The sequence below is a fragment of the Acipenser ruthenus genome, chromosome 38, assembly GCF_902713425.1.
Source record: "Acipenser ruthenus chromosome 38, fAciRut3.2 maternal haplotype, whole genome shotgun sequence".
Taxonomy (NCBI): Eukaryota; Metazoa; Chordata; class Actinopteri; order Acipenseriformes; family Acipenseridae; genus Acipenser; species Acipenser ruthenus.
In genome coordinates, this window is record NC_081226.1 from 1,968,559 (window position 1) to 1,981,854 (window position 13,296).

The 13,296-nt window shown below is 41.0% G+C and overlaps 1 protein-coding gene and 1 long non-coding RNA gene across 2 annotated transcripts in view; both read right to left on the reverse strand.

Moving 5' to 3' along the window:
* The window catches only part of LOC131706894 (scavenger receptor cysteine-rich type 1 protein M130-like), a 40,630-nt gene that overhangs the window by 21,794 nt on the left and 5,540 nt on the right, over window positions 1-13,296 (reverse strand). The window contains exons 8-13 of the mRNA XM_059008833.1: window positions 13,044-13,181; window positions 12,486-12,581; window positions 12,097-12,147; window positions 11,851-11,937; window positions 11,407-11,478; window positions 10,973-11,092 (exon numbers count right to left, since the gene is read on the reverse strand). Coding sequence (XP_058864816.1) covers window positions 10,973-11,092; window positions 11,407-11,478; window positions 11,851-11,937; window positions 12,097-12,147; window positions 12,486-12,581; window positions 13,044-13,181 — 564 coding nt within the window. The remainder of the gene's footprint in view (window positions 1-10,972; window positions 11,093-11,406; window positions 11,479-11,850; window positions 11,938-12,096; window positions 12,148-12,485; window positions 12,582-13,043; window positions 13,182-13,296) is intronic.
* LOC131707130 (uncharacterized) lies at window positions 9,988-11,472 on the reverse strand. The gene is made up of 2 exons (XR_009310996.1): window positions 11,407-11,472; window positions 9,988-11,092 (listed from the first exon to the last, which is right to left on the reverse strand). It is a non-coding gene; the product is annotated as an uncharacterized LOC131707130 (long non-coding RNA).

Here is a 13,296-nt window from a genome sequence, read left to right on the forward strand (position 1 = left end):
ATTAAACTTGACGTTATCCGTCATAAAATTAAACATCTATCTATCAATCACAAACACACACTGAATAACCAGGGCATAGGCAAACATGAGCAGAGGAGCCCTGTTTTTTTCTGCTCCAGTACTGTATCTGATCACACGGTTTTGACTGATTTCAAAATGTTACCAATCAGACAAATCTCACTGGGATGCAACACAATTAACAAAACAATTCAAAACACAAAAGCGACAATTTGAGGAAGCAGCAGTGAGAAAATTACATCAATACAAGATATACAAATGAACACCATAAGACATAATGTAGACGGGTCGTGCGCCAGCATCGTGAATAATAAGACTGTAAAACACTGAAGTTTATAATAAAATGATCATTCACCATGTAAAATAATAATAATAATAATAATAATAATAATAATAATAATAATAATAATAATAATAATAAATACAACTTAATAATAGACCACTTAAATTACAGGGACATCAGATACAATTCAGCTTAAACAAATTGGTCTCAATGTTACAATTCAATTTTTAACATTTGAAACTGCTGCAGTACAACTTGTTCTTCAGTTCAACAGCAGCACTGCCTGACTATTCTGGTAGATTAACACACTATAATCTAGAAGTTACATCTTTGTGAAGTTGCAGGCTCAACAGCAGACACAGCGGAGGCACCATGAAGTGTTATTACTGCAATGCAACACAGCTGGAAATACACTGTGCTTGAGCAGGGACTTTCTTTACAGTGAAACAAATTCAACTTGCACAATATATACTCAGTATTTTAGATCCCATTTTACTGCATTGAGAAGTTACTGTGTCCACCTGAACACCAGTATCCCCTCACCTAGGCTGGGTTTAGGCAGGTTTGCAGGTGGAACCCAGCCTCCAGAATCTGTACCTCTACAGTTCTATCCCAGTTAACAAACTCAATAAATCAATCAATAAAAACAGCCTTGAAAGGAAAGCATCCTAATGGGCAGTTCTACCCATCAAGTCACTCAGTCCCTGGACCACTGAACTGGACTCCCTGTCTCAGAATAAATAACCGACTTCATTAAAAAGCTGTAAAGAAATAACAGCGTGGAACTTACTGGCTGGTGAGTGCAGAAGCAGGACAGTGAGACAGAAGATGGGCATGCAGCTCTCCATTGTTATTAAGACAGATGAACCCTCCTCTGAGCGAAGTCAAGACCCGTGCTTACCACCCTGAGCCAACACAGCAACTGAGAGGGTGCTCAACGCCCCACAACACCAACAGAAACACAGCCCCCCCACCCCACCAATCACACTCAGCATGGCCTTTTTGAGACAGAAAACAGGAAGATTTCAAACAGGTGTGTTGACAAATCAGAGGGCTCTTTTAAGTTCGATCCATATATATCGCTAATACATCACTGTTTCCTCCCAGACCGCCCAGCATTGATGAAACACACGATACGGAGGAAAGGGGGAGAGATCTGAAAGTTAGAATAAAAACCATATTTTTTTAAATTTGTGGTTATGAAAAGCTTGAGAAAGCTGGGTGCAGAGAGCAAGGAACTTAGTAGTTACCTTTGAGCTCTGGGCTCGGACCCCAGCCAGGCTTCACTCTGCCTAAAGGCCTGGTTTTCGATACTCTTGCATTGCATATCTCTTCTGGGATGTCTTCTGTTTTTGTGTGATTGAAACCTAGGATTTCCAGAGCAGTCCTAAGTCTATGAAGCCATTGTAATACACAATGCTGTATCCCTACTTCTCTATGCCCTGTCCATCACACAGCAGAGCCTTGTCTGTACAGGGCCGGGGCGGTATCAAAAGCTGTATTGCATTTGCAGACATGCCTGTACTGTAGGATGCTTTCAACATGTAAGAAACACACCAGGTTATATAGGCAGTAGTTTCTGTTACTTGTTTGGTACCAAGGCTGACATTGCAATAATTAAGAAAAAATTACTTATCTGATCTGGTCTACGCCATGGTGACTGTTCCTATTTGGCAGAAATGGGGGTAAATCTTGGGTAAGAACAGGTGGGAAGTATAGAGGCAGGCAATTCTGAGGTTCTGTAAGTCCCCTCTCCTTAGATCTTGTCACTACAGATTGGGAGCTTACAGCTCTCATCTTCACAAGCAGCTGTGTGACGTGAAGCTGTGGTTGTCTGTGTGTTGAAGCTGCTGATAACTGCTGCACAGGGTAACAGCACAGGGAGACAGTGTAATGAGAGTATTAGTGCTTGACAAGATGCAGAGAGCTGAGAATGGGATCTTTTAGTTCTCAAGAAGGTACAGCGCTGGGTGATGAATATGGAGTGCTTTAATGCTTATTAAGAGTCTGTAGAGCCTTATACAAATATTATAATAGGAATCATTAAACTATGAATGAAAAGCAATGGGGAACTGTATTTTCAATGGTAACAAGATACACCTCAATTTCCCATTGGGAAATTTACTATGTATAATATTAACTATCATACATACTGTAATGTTCCAAAAACCAATGCATTTACCAGTGGTATACTGTGCCATTATAACATTACTTTGGCAAACCAAGCTCTCTGATTGGCTGAAAGGCCTGTACCACTCTCCTAACAATGCAGAGCTGAGGAGGCGGTTCCGAAGGGGAGCTTAACCTATAAGAAGCTCAAAGTGAATCTGTTAGCAACTGTGAAAAGTGTAGCGGGGCCCTCTGGTTTTCTCACTGCTGGTATTGTAGGTTTTAATAGTATTAGTTATACTGCCCCACTGCTATACGAATTCCTAATCCATACATAACACAGAATACCTACTGAGTACAGGATCTGTAAATGCTGTCAAAACCACACTGTGTGTCAGAATAGGGCTCTAACCACAGCCAACTATTCAGAAGCCCGCATGGCACGAAACAAACTTTTTAATGAGGAGCAGCATGTCCCCTAGTGGCTCAAGCAGTAAAAGCTTTTTCACTGCAGAATCTCTTTATTCATTTTACTGCTGGTAGAATTATCAGCCTTCCTCCTCTAAAATGGCATCTCTCACAGAGGCGTCTGTCACATCCACATCACGTGGTGCTTGGAAGGGCTCTAATGCGTTTATATTTTTGTCTGTATAGAGAAATGAAAAAAATTAAAAAGTCACTGATTACAAAGCAGTAAATAGAAAATACATGAAGTACCAGAGGTATTATTATTATTATTATTATTATTATTATTATTATTATTATTATTATTATTAGTTTATTTGGCAATGCAAGGTTACAGTGCTAATACAATATTTAAATACAGTGTGGCTTACAGTAAGTGCAAATACAACTAGAATGCACTATGAGATAAGAAGAAACAATTTAGGATTAAGACCATTTGTATCTACAATGACCTAATTGTAGTGCAATAGTGCAAGGATAGTGCATCAGCTGAGGATCCAGTAACATGGTGCTGAGGTCAGGCAAGTCCAGTGAAGCCTTTTGAAGGAAAAAGTGATCTCGGAATTCAGGCATGGACAGGTATTCCCGCGTTCCAGATTACTGACTGACAGTCCATTTCTTGAGACAGCATTTTCACTGTAATAAATGGAAAGGAAAGATGAAAAAAGAAATCAGGTAAAAATGCTGACATTGAAACCCCCGAGTCTGGAGGCCGCAGCTGCTACAGATTCAGCAGACTCTGCAGGCTCCCATGAATCACATTACACAAGTCTGATTGTGAATGTTTGCTCCCACTTATCACCCCTTAGGCAAATTAAGAACCCATCAATGAATAAAATGTATATACAATCACATGTTGATAATGACAAACTTCAATTTTTTTTGCCTTGCCCAAACAGTGATCTTACACACAAGTGTGAATGACTGTCACGGGTCTGGATCTGCGGTTCTGACCCGGGAAATGCGGGTCACCTGGGTGGTCTGTAACAACCTGTGCCTTAATGTTAGTGCCTTGCCCTTTGATCAATATTGGGCCCGCGGTCTTTTACAAAAGCACCCTCTGAAAAAGGCTTTGACGATTGCGCAATAAACTCAATACAACATAACTTGCCTTTACTGAAGCTTCACTTTCAGTTTTTGCTTTACTGAACATGTTCCGCTGCAAATCAATACTTTTTAAAAATTCTGAAGCTTTATCTTTTTTTTCTTTCCTTCTAACTTGCCATATTTTGTTTGTTTAGTTTCCTCACATCCATTTCCTTTAAGACCTTACCGGTACATCCGAGTCCTTTAAGAATATTGCAAAGTCTAAACAATGCAAACATCCAGAAATGAGTGAAAGGGATGTCAAGGGTTCATTTTGCAAAATGATACAAAAATAATGTGCAAATGAAGTATTTATTCCACAAACAATCTCTGAACTCATCGCCGTGGTGGGTCTCGTCTAAAATAACCTAGATGTGAACGAGGTTAGGGTTGCAAGCATGCAAGAATTTTGACATCAAAAGCTTTGCAAAGCAAGGAACCACAACATCTCAATATATCAGGAGTGAGAGACAGAGAAAGTGAAGGAAAGCAGGGCAGGTGTGATACCACAGGGGCTGATATTAATCTGTGTAACAAAAAAAATCGCATTTTCATATTTTTATAAATATCTTCTTAAACAAGATTAACATCACCCTTATTTTTATTATGTAACATTTTAAATCTAGATGTATTTTTTATTAAAGCCTTATTAATCGTTGTAAAAAAAACAAAGATGCAGGTTGAAAAGAAAGTTTCCCTCATTTTTCTGACTTTTTTTTTTTTTTTTACAAATATAAAATAAACGTAGAGAAGGTTTTTCCTGCTTCCTCTGGCAAGTGCTCTCAGCTGCAGCCGTTTCTTTCTTCAGCCTTGTCAGCAATGGGCCACATATGCAAATAATACATTTAAAGACTGAAACTTAACTCCTCTACATAGCAAATGCTCCACTACAAGTGCACAGTGTAATGAGAATCCACATCAAATGAATAAACTATCGATAGCTACATGCCACTGTTTCTGTTTCAAGGCGATGACTTCTGAACAGTTGGCTGTGGTTAGAGCCCTATTCTGACACACAGTGTGGTTTTGGCAGCATTTACAGATCCTGTACTCAGTAGGCATTCTCTGTTATGTACGGATTAGGAATTCATATAGAAGTGGGGCAGTATAACTAATACTATTAAAGCCTACAATACCAGCAGTGAGAAAGCCAGATGGCAGTGCTACACTTTTCACAGTTGCTAACAGATTCACTTTGAGCTTCTTATAGGTTAAGCGCCCCTTCGGACCTGCCTCCTCAGCTCTGCATTGTTAGGAGAGTTGTACAGGCCTTTCAGCCAATCAGAGAGCTTGGTTTGCCAAAGCAATGTTATAATGGTACAGTATACCACTGGCAAATGCATTGGTTTTTGGAACATTACTGTATGTCTGATAGTTAATATTATACATTGTAAATGTCCCATTGGGAAATTGAGGTGTATCTTGTTACCATTGAAAATAGAGTTCCCTATTGCTTTTCATTCATAGTTTAATGATTCCTATAAGAATATTTTTATAAGGCTCTACAGGATCTTAATGAGCATTAAAGCACTCCATATACAACACACAGCACTGTACCTTCATGAGAACTAAAAGATCCCATTCTCAGCTCTCTGCATCTTGTCAAGCACTAATACTCTCATTACACTGTCTCCCTGTGCTGTTACCCTGTGCAGCAGTTATCAGCAGCTTCAGCACACAGGCGACCACAGCTTCACGTCACATAGCTGCTTGTTTTTCAGATTCTGTACAAACCACAGAGTCGGCGCAGCTCTTGGTCTCGGGCTGGTGTGAGGATGAGAGCTGTAAGCTCCCAATCTGTAGTGACAAGATCTAAGGAGAGGGGACTTACAGAACCTCAGAATTGAACGGCGAAGTATAAAATTCTGCTGTGTTGGCTGGTGCTATTTAAAGATATTTGCTTATTAACTATTATTTTATTATTTTTCTTTAAAGAAAGAAATGCTTACTTTTATATTTTATACACAGTTGTATGTTAAATTGATGTCTGCAATCACTGTTCCCCTAGTACATTAAAGCCCCTTTCACACTGGCATGCTCTGTCCGGGTTGTGACCTGGTGTCACGCGGGTGGGCTACGTGATTTCACACTGGTTTTTGAAGAAGCAGGGTCAACCTGGGTGACAGTAGCAAGTAAATGCACGCACGCAATGCCCAAGATGCAGCTTCCATCCAAGCTTCTCTGGATTGACTCGTCGGCCCAAATGTTCATCCCTGCTGCAATCTGGCTCATGGGGTGTCTCAATCAACAAAAATATTGCTCAACAGAATAAACAGAAATGTTGCTTGCGGAAGTGAAACCTTCATGCAGGCGTGGCTGTTTGTTGCTTCGTCGGATTACGAACAGCCATCATGCATCTTGTCTCGCTCAACCCGGGTCAAAGTGTGTCGACCCACATCCTGAGGTGGGTCACTGCCGACCCAGGGTACGTGGTATTGTGACCCGGGTAACCAGAACCCAGGTTGGGACCCGGGTAGGAGCGTTTGAAAGGGGCTTGTACCTTCATTTTTTCCTCCAAACAGCATACCTGCCTCTATACTTACCACCAGTCCTGACCCCAGCCTCACCCCCCATTTCCACTAACAGGGACAGTCGCCTGGAGTTCTGCAGCCACCTGCGCTCCACTAAGGGAGGATGCCTTTCTGGCTACCACTGCTCCCCCCCATTATACAAAGGGAATGGGCTCTCCACAGCTCAGACCTACACCTCAGGCCGTCTTAATGTCAGCAGGGAGGAGACATTTATAAAATCACCTTTTCTTCAAAATGTTTAAAATGTGCATTATCAAAGAGGTACTCATCCAATAGGAGTGGGTCAAAGAAACCAATGTGAGGGTCCCCCTTAGCTTCATGAGCATAATAACTAGGCTCATATTTGACTTTAGAATGGTTTGGGGGCCACTAGACCTTAGTTTTGCCATTACTTTAAAGCTGTTTGATTCAACTGACCTTATAGTAACCTTATCCTGTCCATACGTGGCAGAAAAGGGGGTTTGTAACTCCTATTTTATTTATTGTGTTGACCAGCAACACCATTGGAATTCAAAACCCCAAAATATTTCAAAGAAATAGAACAGCAGCACACTAACACTTATTTCAAAAATGCCTTTGAATTAATTGACTTGTGTGCTTGTTTGTATGGAATTGTGATGTAGCACCCCCCCTGCTGGCAGGTGCAGTCCATCACACTTTCAGGATCATCTACAGTGCTGGTAAACAATGGAGTCCGAAGTGTGTATTGTAGGGCGGAAATGCCAGTTAGAGAGTTTTATTAGAATTCACAGGGTTAGGCCACTGGCCTTTTAAGAAAGAAAAAACTAATTGTATTGGTTTTACGTTTTGCCTATATAACCTGGTGTGTATCTTACATGTTGAAAGCATCCTACAGTACAGGCATGTCTGCAAATGCAATACAGCTTTTGATCCCGCCCCGGCCCTGTACAGACAAGGCTCTGCAGTGTGATGGACAGGGCATAGAGAAGTAGGGATACAGAATTGGGTATTACAGCGGCTTCATAGACTTAGCACTGCTGTGGAAATTTACAGAAGAGTAAAATTAAAGAGCTTGGTGTATTTTTAATGATATGATTAGTAATTGCTTTTTGCACTTACAGTGTGACGGGAGACCCAAGTACCTCAAAGAGAGTTTGCTAGAAAATGTTCGACAGCCGCTAATCACTCTTATGATCCACAGTTGGTTGTCCAATTTTCATTGCTCTGTGTTTTTTTTTTTGGCTTCACCCACCACCCTTGCAAGTGTTACATTGTATAACCACCCTTTGTATGCAGCTCCAGAGCGGCACAACACGCCAACAGCTACAGCCAAAAGTGTTGCATCACCTCAAATTCGGGGGGTTGAAACATAATTCAAAATAAAAAAATACAACTTTATGAACATCATTTCGATATTTTATTTAACATCATGTAATCAAAGAAACAACAAAATGATATCGCAAATAAAGTCTACCGGAAAAATAGTAGTACTGTTAGATTTCAAAATGTCACATTTTTCAATTTGCCATTTTTTTCATTAAGTATATGGAAAACTACAACACGCTATGTCATTCAATATGTCACCGTAACATTATTCAGCAGGTTTCATTCGACGTTATGAATCAAAATTGGTTAATTCTATAGGGTGATGCTAAACTTTCGGCCATAGCTGTAGATCTAGGACCACCTTCATAAAACTCCATTTAGTTCATCTAGAGCCTTTATGAATACCTATATACCTGCTTATTAAGAACACAGTTTGCCTCGAGGAAAGGTAGCATCGCAGAGAATAAAAGCAGCCCAACGAAGCACTTTCACAGGGACACAAACGCCTGTGGACTAAGCGCTAGCAAGAACATTGTAACTGCAATGCTGGCATTGTTGTTACTTGCAATGCTCTTGGTCTCGGCCGTGCGAGATGACATCCTTCAATCGGTCATCGATGTTGTGTGTGTTTTTTTTTGGTTTTTTTTCACATTAGCATTCAAAACCGATTTGAAATCTTGTTTCTCTGAAGTCGTTTTTTTTTTTCTTAAAAAGGAATATTTTAGTTCCCGGGATCCAAAATGCCACTTCAAGAAGAAAGTTTGCATATAATTAATGCTGTTTCCATTTATTAATGTGATAGGTACACGGTAATGAATGCAAAAAAGACAATTCATTAATTTATTAATATGTCATGCAGCGACTGTCGTGTTAGGCATCATGTGTGTGCAAGCGCTTAACCACTCTGTGTTTATCATTACTAATCTGGACACCAAGGCAGCCTCGCTATCTCTTTCTAATATCTGACTTGTACAATGGCTGCTGTAACGTTTACATTTCCTAAAATATACCTAAGAGCTCGTCTATAGTAAAGGTGTGTATTCCGTCTATATGTAAGGCTTTAGATTTTCATAAAGCTCACCTTTATATGTCCACGTGTGTCAAACTATACTCAAAAGAAATGTCTGCTTTGTCAAGGTAATTCATTATTTTGTGTCTTAAACATATTAAACACTCACCTGCTGTGTTTATAAAATACATCATTTAATACATGTGTTTTCCTAGGAATATAGCATATAAAATAAGACAAACAGGTGGATCCTTGAGTTTAGATTTTGGTTGTCAAAGTAGAGTGTTTTTTCTCCTGCTTTGCCGCAGGAAAAAGAAAAAGCAACTTTATATTGTTCTGTTCAAATCTTTGTGTAATCATAACTGAAAAGCATTCAAATATTCATCTATCCGGACAGAAAACCCTTTGAGAAACAGTAGCTTGTGGATATTAAAAAAAACCAAAAAACCATTTGTCTGCACTGTTTCCTGCTTGTTTACAAATAACTGTATACTAATAAATTATATTGCAATAAAGATCATAGTATGCATTTAGAAATGCTGTTACATCTTCAGAGCTGATATTTTTTTTAATTCAAATATTGCCTCTTCTCAATCTCACAAGATTAGTCTCCCAGTGAGATCAAAACTGCTTTCCCGCATGACCAGAGACCGAGGGTTATGATGTGTCACCATACCTAAGGAAATATTTAGCCTGTAGTGTGTTTAACATAGGAAGGGTCAGTGAATACTCAAGTTTGTATCTTTAAAGCTGCGCCCTCGATTCTTCAGTTGGTAATTCAGCGGGTCAGCCAGTTATGCCAGAGCTCCAGTAATAAAGTGTTCAACAAGAGAGGCTGTCTCATAAAATGTTCTGTCAGGGAAAGAGGTATCGGTGAAACTTGCTCAGGGAATGTACAGCTATGGTCAAAGGTTTTGCATCACCTAGAATTTTAGAACTGAGACTTGAGTATATTGAAAACAACAAAGCGGTATGTAAGTCAATATGTCAACATAACATTATTCAGCAGGTTTCATTCGACTTTCTGAAGCAAAAGGAGTTAATTCTATAGGACGATGCAAAACCTTTGGCCAGTTATTTTTTGTGACAGAGTGCAGGCTGTTGCACATACATAGTAAGTACAGTTAAAGGAACCTTGAATACATTCTCCGTTGTATTACATTAACCATTTTTGCAACAAAAACACATGCCATCCGCCAGATGTTAAATTAGACTTTATTGTTTAAAAACAGAATACAGCCATCAAGCCATTGCACATTCTGCAAGAAATGCTATACGTTTAGAAATGGTACATTAAAGCAGAATAGATATATTCAAATAATAAAAAAACAAACTAACATTTTAATATAGAAATCATTTTTTATCTGCACACCTAGCTCCAAATGAATTACAAACAGGGTAACTGTCAAGAGTTGGGCTACAGGAATTCTGTAAATCCAAACTTTACAATGGAATTTCAAAACAATTCATTTTCAAACCAGATCCCCTTTGAAACTGCACACCACCACAATTACAGGCTGAAAGAGGAAACACAGACCCCTATTAAAACACAGTCTGTATTTAAAGACTATGGACTGGATTTAAAAGAAAACCTGACCAGAAGAGACATTGCTAGAAAAAATGGACACAAAATACACAGACAGCAGACTGCCAAGCGAATCTCCTTTACATTTGGAAATCTGTATCTACCTTCATAATTGTGAGGGGGGGGGGAAGGGGGGTAGACAAAAACCATTGTTATAACAATGTGTTTTCCCAAAACCCACCCAATGGCTGTTAGTTACATTTCTGAACTGTTTCAGTTACTTTTGGTACTGGATTTTTAAAATATATATATATATAATACTGATCTTTGAGGTTGCTTTGCAACACATAATTTGATGATATATTTTTCTTGGGAAAATATAATTTCTTAGTTTCTTTCAGACATCTTTGCTAATTTGATTTAACCAGCTTTGTAACAAGATGCAATTTTGCAGCATAAAGGGAAACATTCATATTTGACATGAAGCACTTTTATGAGAAGCCTGCTAAATATTCAGCCAATGGAGTTTCAACGGAACTGCAGTGAAACTGTCTGGCAGGTTTACAGTTAATGGCGCTCTTACAGATCTAGAACTCTAGGGGGCTCCAGCTGCCCCTCTATTCTCCTCCAGACACACTGCCAGCCTCACAGCGCCCCACCCTCTCCTGGAGACTCCTCCCCAACATCATCGTAGTCAGTCCTGTCAGGTGCAACGGGTCCTTCTTCAGGGGGCAGTGCGGCCCGGGTGCTCTCCTCTCCAGGGGGAGTGAGGGGAAAACCTGCCAAAGAGAGACACGCACAATCAGGGACTGGTTGGGTTTACGCAGTGGGAGGGTTCACACAGATCTGGGGTCAGGGATTGGTTGAAGCAATGGGTATGATTAGAGTGCCATGGGTGGTTTCTGAGATTCAGAACTTCTCAAACTCCACTGCCTGGTAGTGACACCTGCTGGAAGAGGTGGGAGTGGGGCAGTTACAGGCTCCCCCACAGCGTGCTGCTCCTGGGGCAGTAGGGTGTGCTGTGCTGAAGCGGGGCAGGATATCTGAGGGGCCATCCCAATCCCTCCCCTCAATAGACTCCAGCCCCCCTTACCTTGGATGGGGTTCCCCTCACTGTCCTCCACATCATAGTAGCCAGAGGGAAGTTCGTCATAATGGAAACTTCCTAGGAACAGGAATCAAGGTTAGCTCTGGAGTTTGACCTGCTTTCACCCACAGCATATTAACTCGGAACATATTGTCCACAAACAGAGTTACAGGGTTCAGAGTGCTAAATAAAACTGTTTACATAACATTAAGACTGACCCATCAAATGCAGAAAAACTACTTGGCACCCTAGAATCAAACCCACTCTACTGCTCAACGGGCATGGCGGGGGATGTTGCACAGTCCTGGGACTTACCTGCACAAACAAGATGCAGTGACTGAGGGTTTGACAGACATGAGCTAAATTAGGAACCTGATTGAATACATTTACTTTCTCCAAGACTGGGTTTGGTGCAGGGCTCCTCTAAAGGGCTTGTCTGCAAGAACTCACCTGATAAATCTTCGGGGTTACTGTTCATAGGGACGGCATCGTCATAGTACCCTGGGATCTCTCCTTCCAGAGAGGGCATCGATTCACCTAAAAGAGACAGAGAACAGCATTAGTGTTACAGACCAGAGAGAGCACTGCTTCACCTAAACCAGACAGAGAACAGAATCGGTGATACAGGTAAGAGAATTGTTTCTTCATAGGTTTGTAACACAGCCCCCCCCTTACCTGGGATGGGGTTCCCCTCACTGTCCTCCACATCATCGTAGTCAGAGGGCAGCTCATCAGAAAGGAAACTCCCTGGAACAGGAGACAGGGTTAGTGCTGCCTGCTTTCACTCTGCAAATTCACTACCTGCTACTTGTTGCACACTGACTACTATTGTAGCTGTTGTTCAATGTTTGGATTACTGAATTCAAGATAGGAAATTAAACAGTGGTTTTGTGATCTACACCCTAAGTAACTACATATTATTTACTGTTTGCTGCTCTGTTCCAGTCTGTCTCACACTCTTTGTAGTGTTTCCTGTGATGAGAGGTTTACAAGTCTGCTGCTTTGAGTCATGTTTGTGGATTGTGTGGCAGTGTGATGTGTGTGTTGGCTCTCTCTTTCTCCACTCCCCCTCTCCTCTTACTCACCTCTCCTGGGCGCATCATAGGTTCCCTGTCTGGCCAGTTTGTACTCAATCTCCTCGTAAACGGCTTCATGGAAGGGGTCAAGCTCCTCAGCAATCCCTATGGGAGGAAACAGGCTCTCATTCACATTGACACAGCTCTGCACACACTGTACTGAACAGCACAGCCTTCAGTGATCCACAGTGCATGAACACCATTTTGTTTCTTTATTTAAAACTGCCATTTTAACAGCTCTTTAATTAATGACAGAACTTGTCAAGATTGTGTCCTCTGCTGCCCCTACTGCAGCAGCATGGTATCCCACATGAGGGTCAATACAAGCTTTTCCTCTAACCAGATCATTAATAAAAGAGAATGATTTATAAATTGTCACCTGAGATGCACAGAACAATGATTGCTGCTATAAAGGATCTGGGTAGTGCATTTGTTTTGTCTGGAAAGCACTGCAGATTTAAAATGCCGGTGTAGGGCATTACTGAATACAATCCTGGAACAGCGCATTAGGACCTGAGTGTGTCACCTTCCTGAGCTCGCGTCTCTTTAAAGGGATTTGTTCCCTACCTCTCCTCAGCATCCTGTTGTGCTGCAGCTGCCCGGCTAACAGGACCAACACCACAAAGAGCAGAGCTCCCAGCACGATGCAGGCTATCAATGGGATGGTCATGTCTCTCTGTGGCTGCAGCCTGGATGGAGAGGCTTCTGTTGGAGAGGAGGACAGACAGACACTTCTGTAAACAGTTGGGTACTGTACTGTAAATGAAGCAAAAAAGCTGTATTCACATTGCTTACATAGGAAAGCCCTTACTGATGCCTC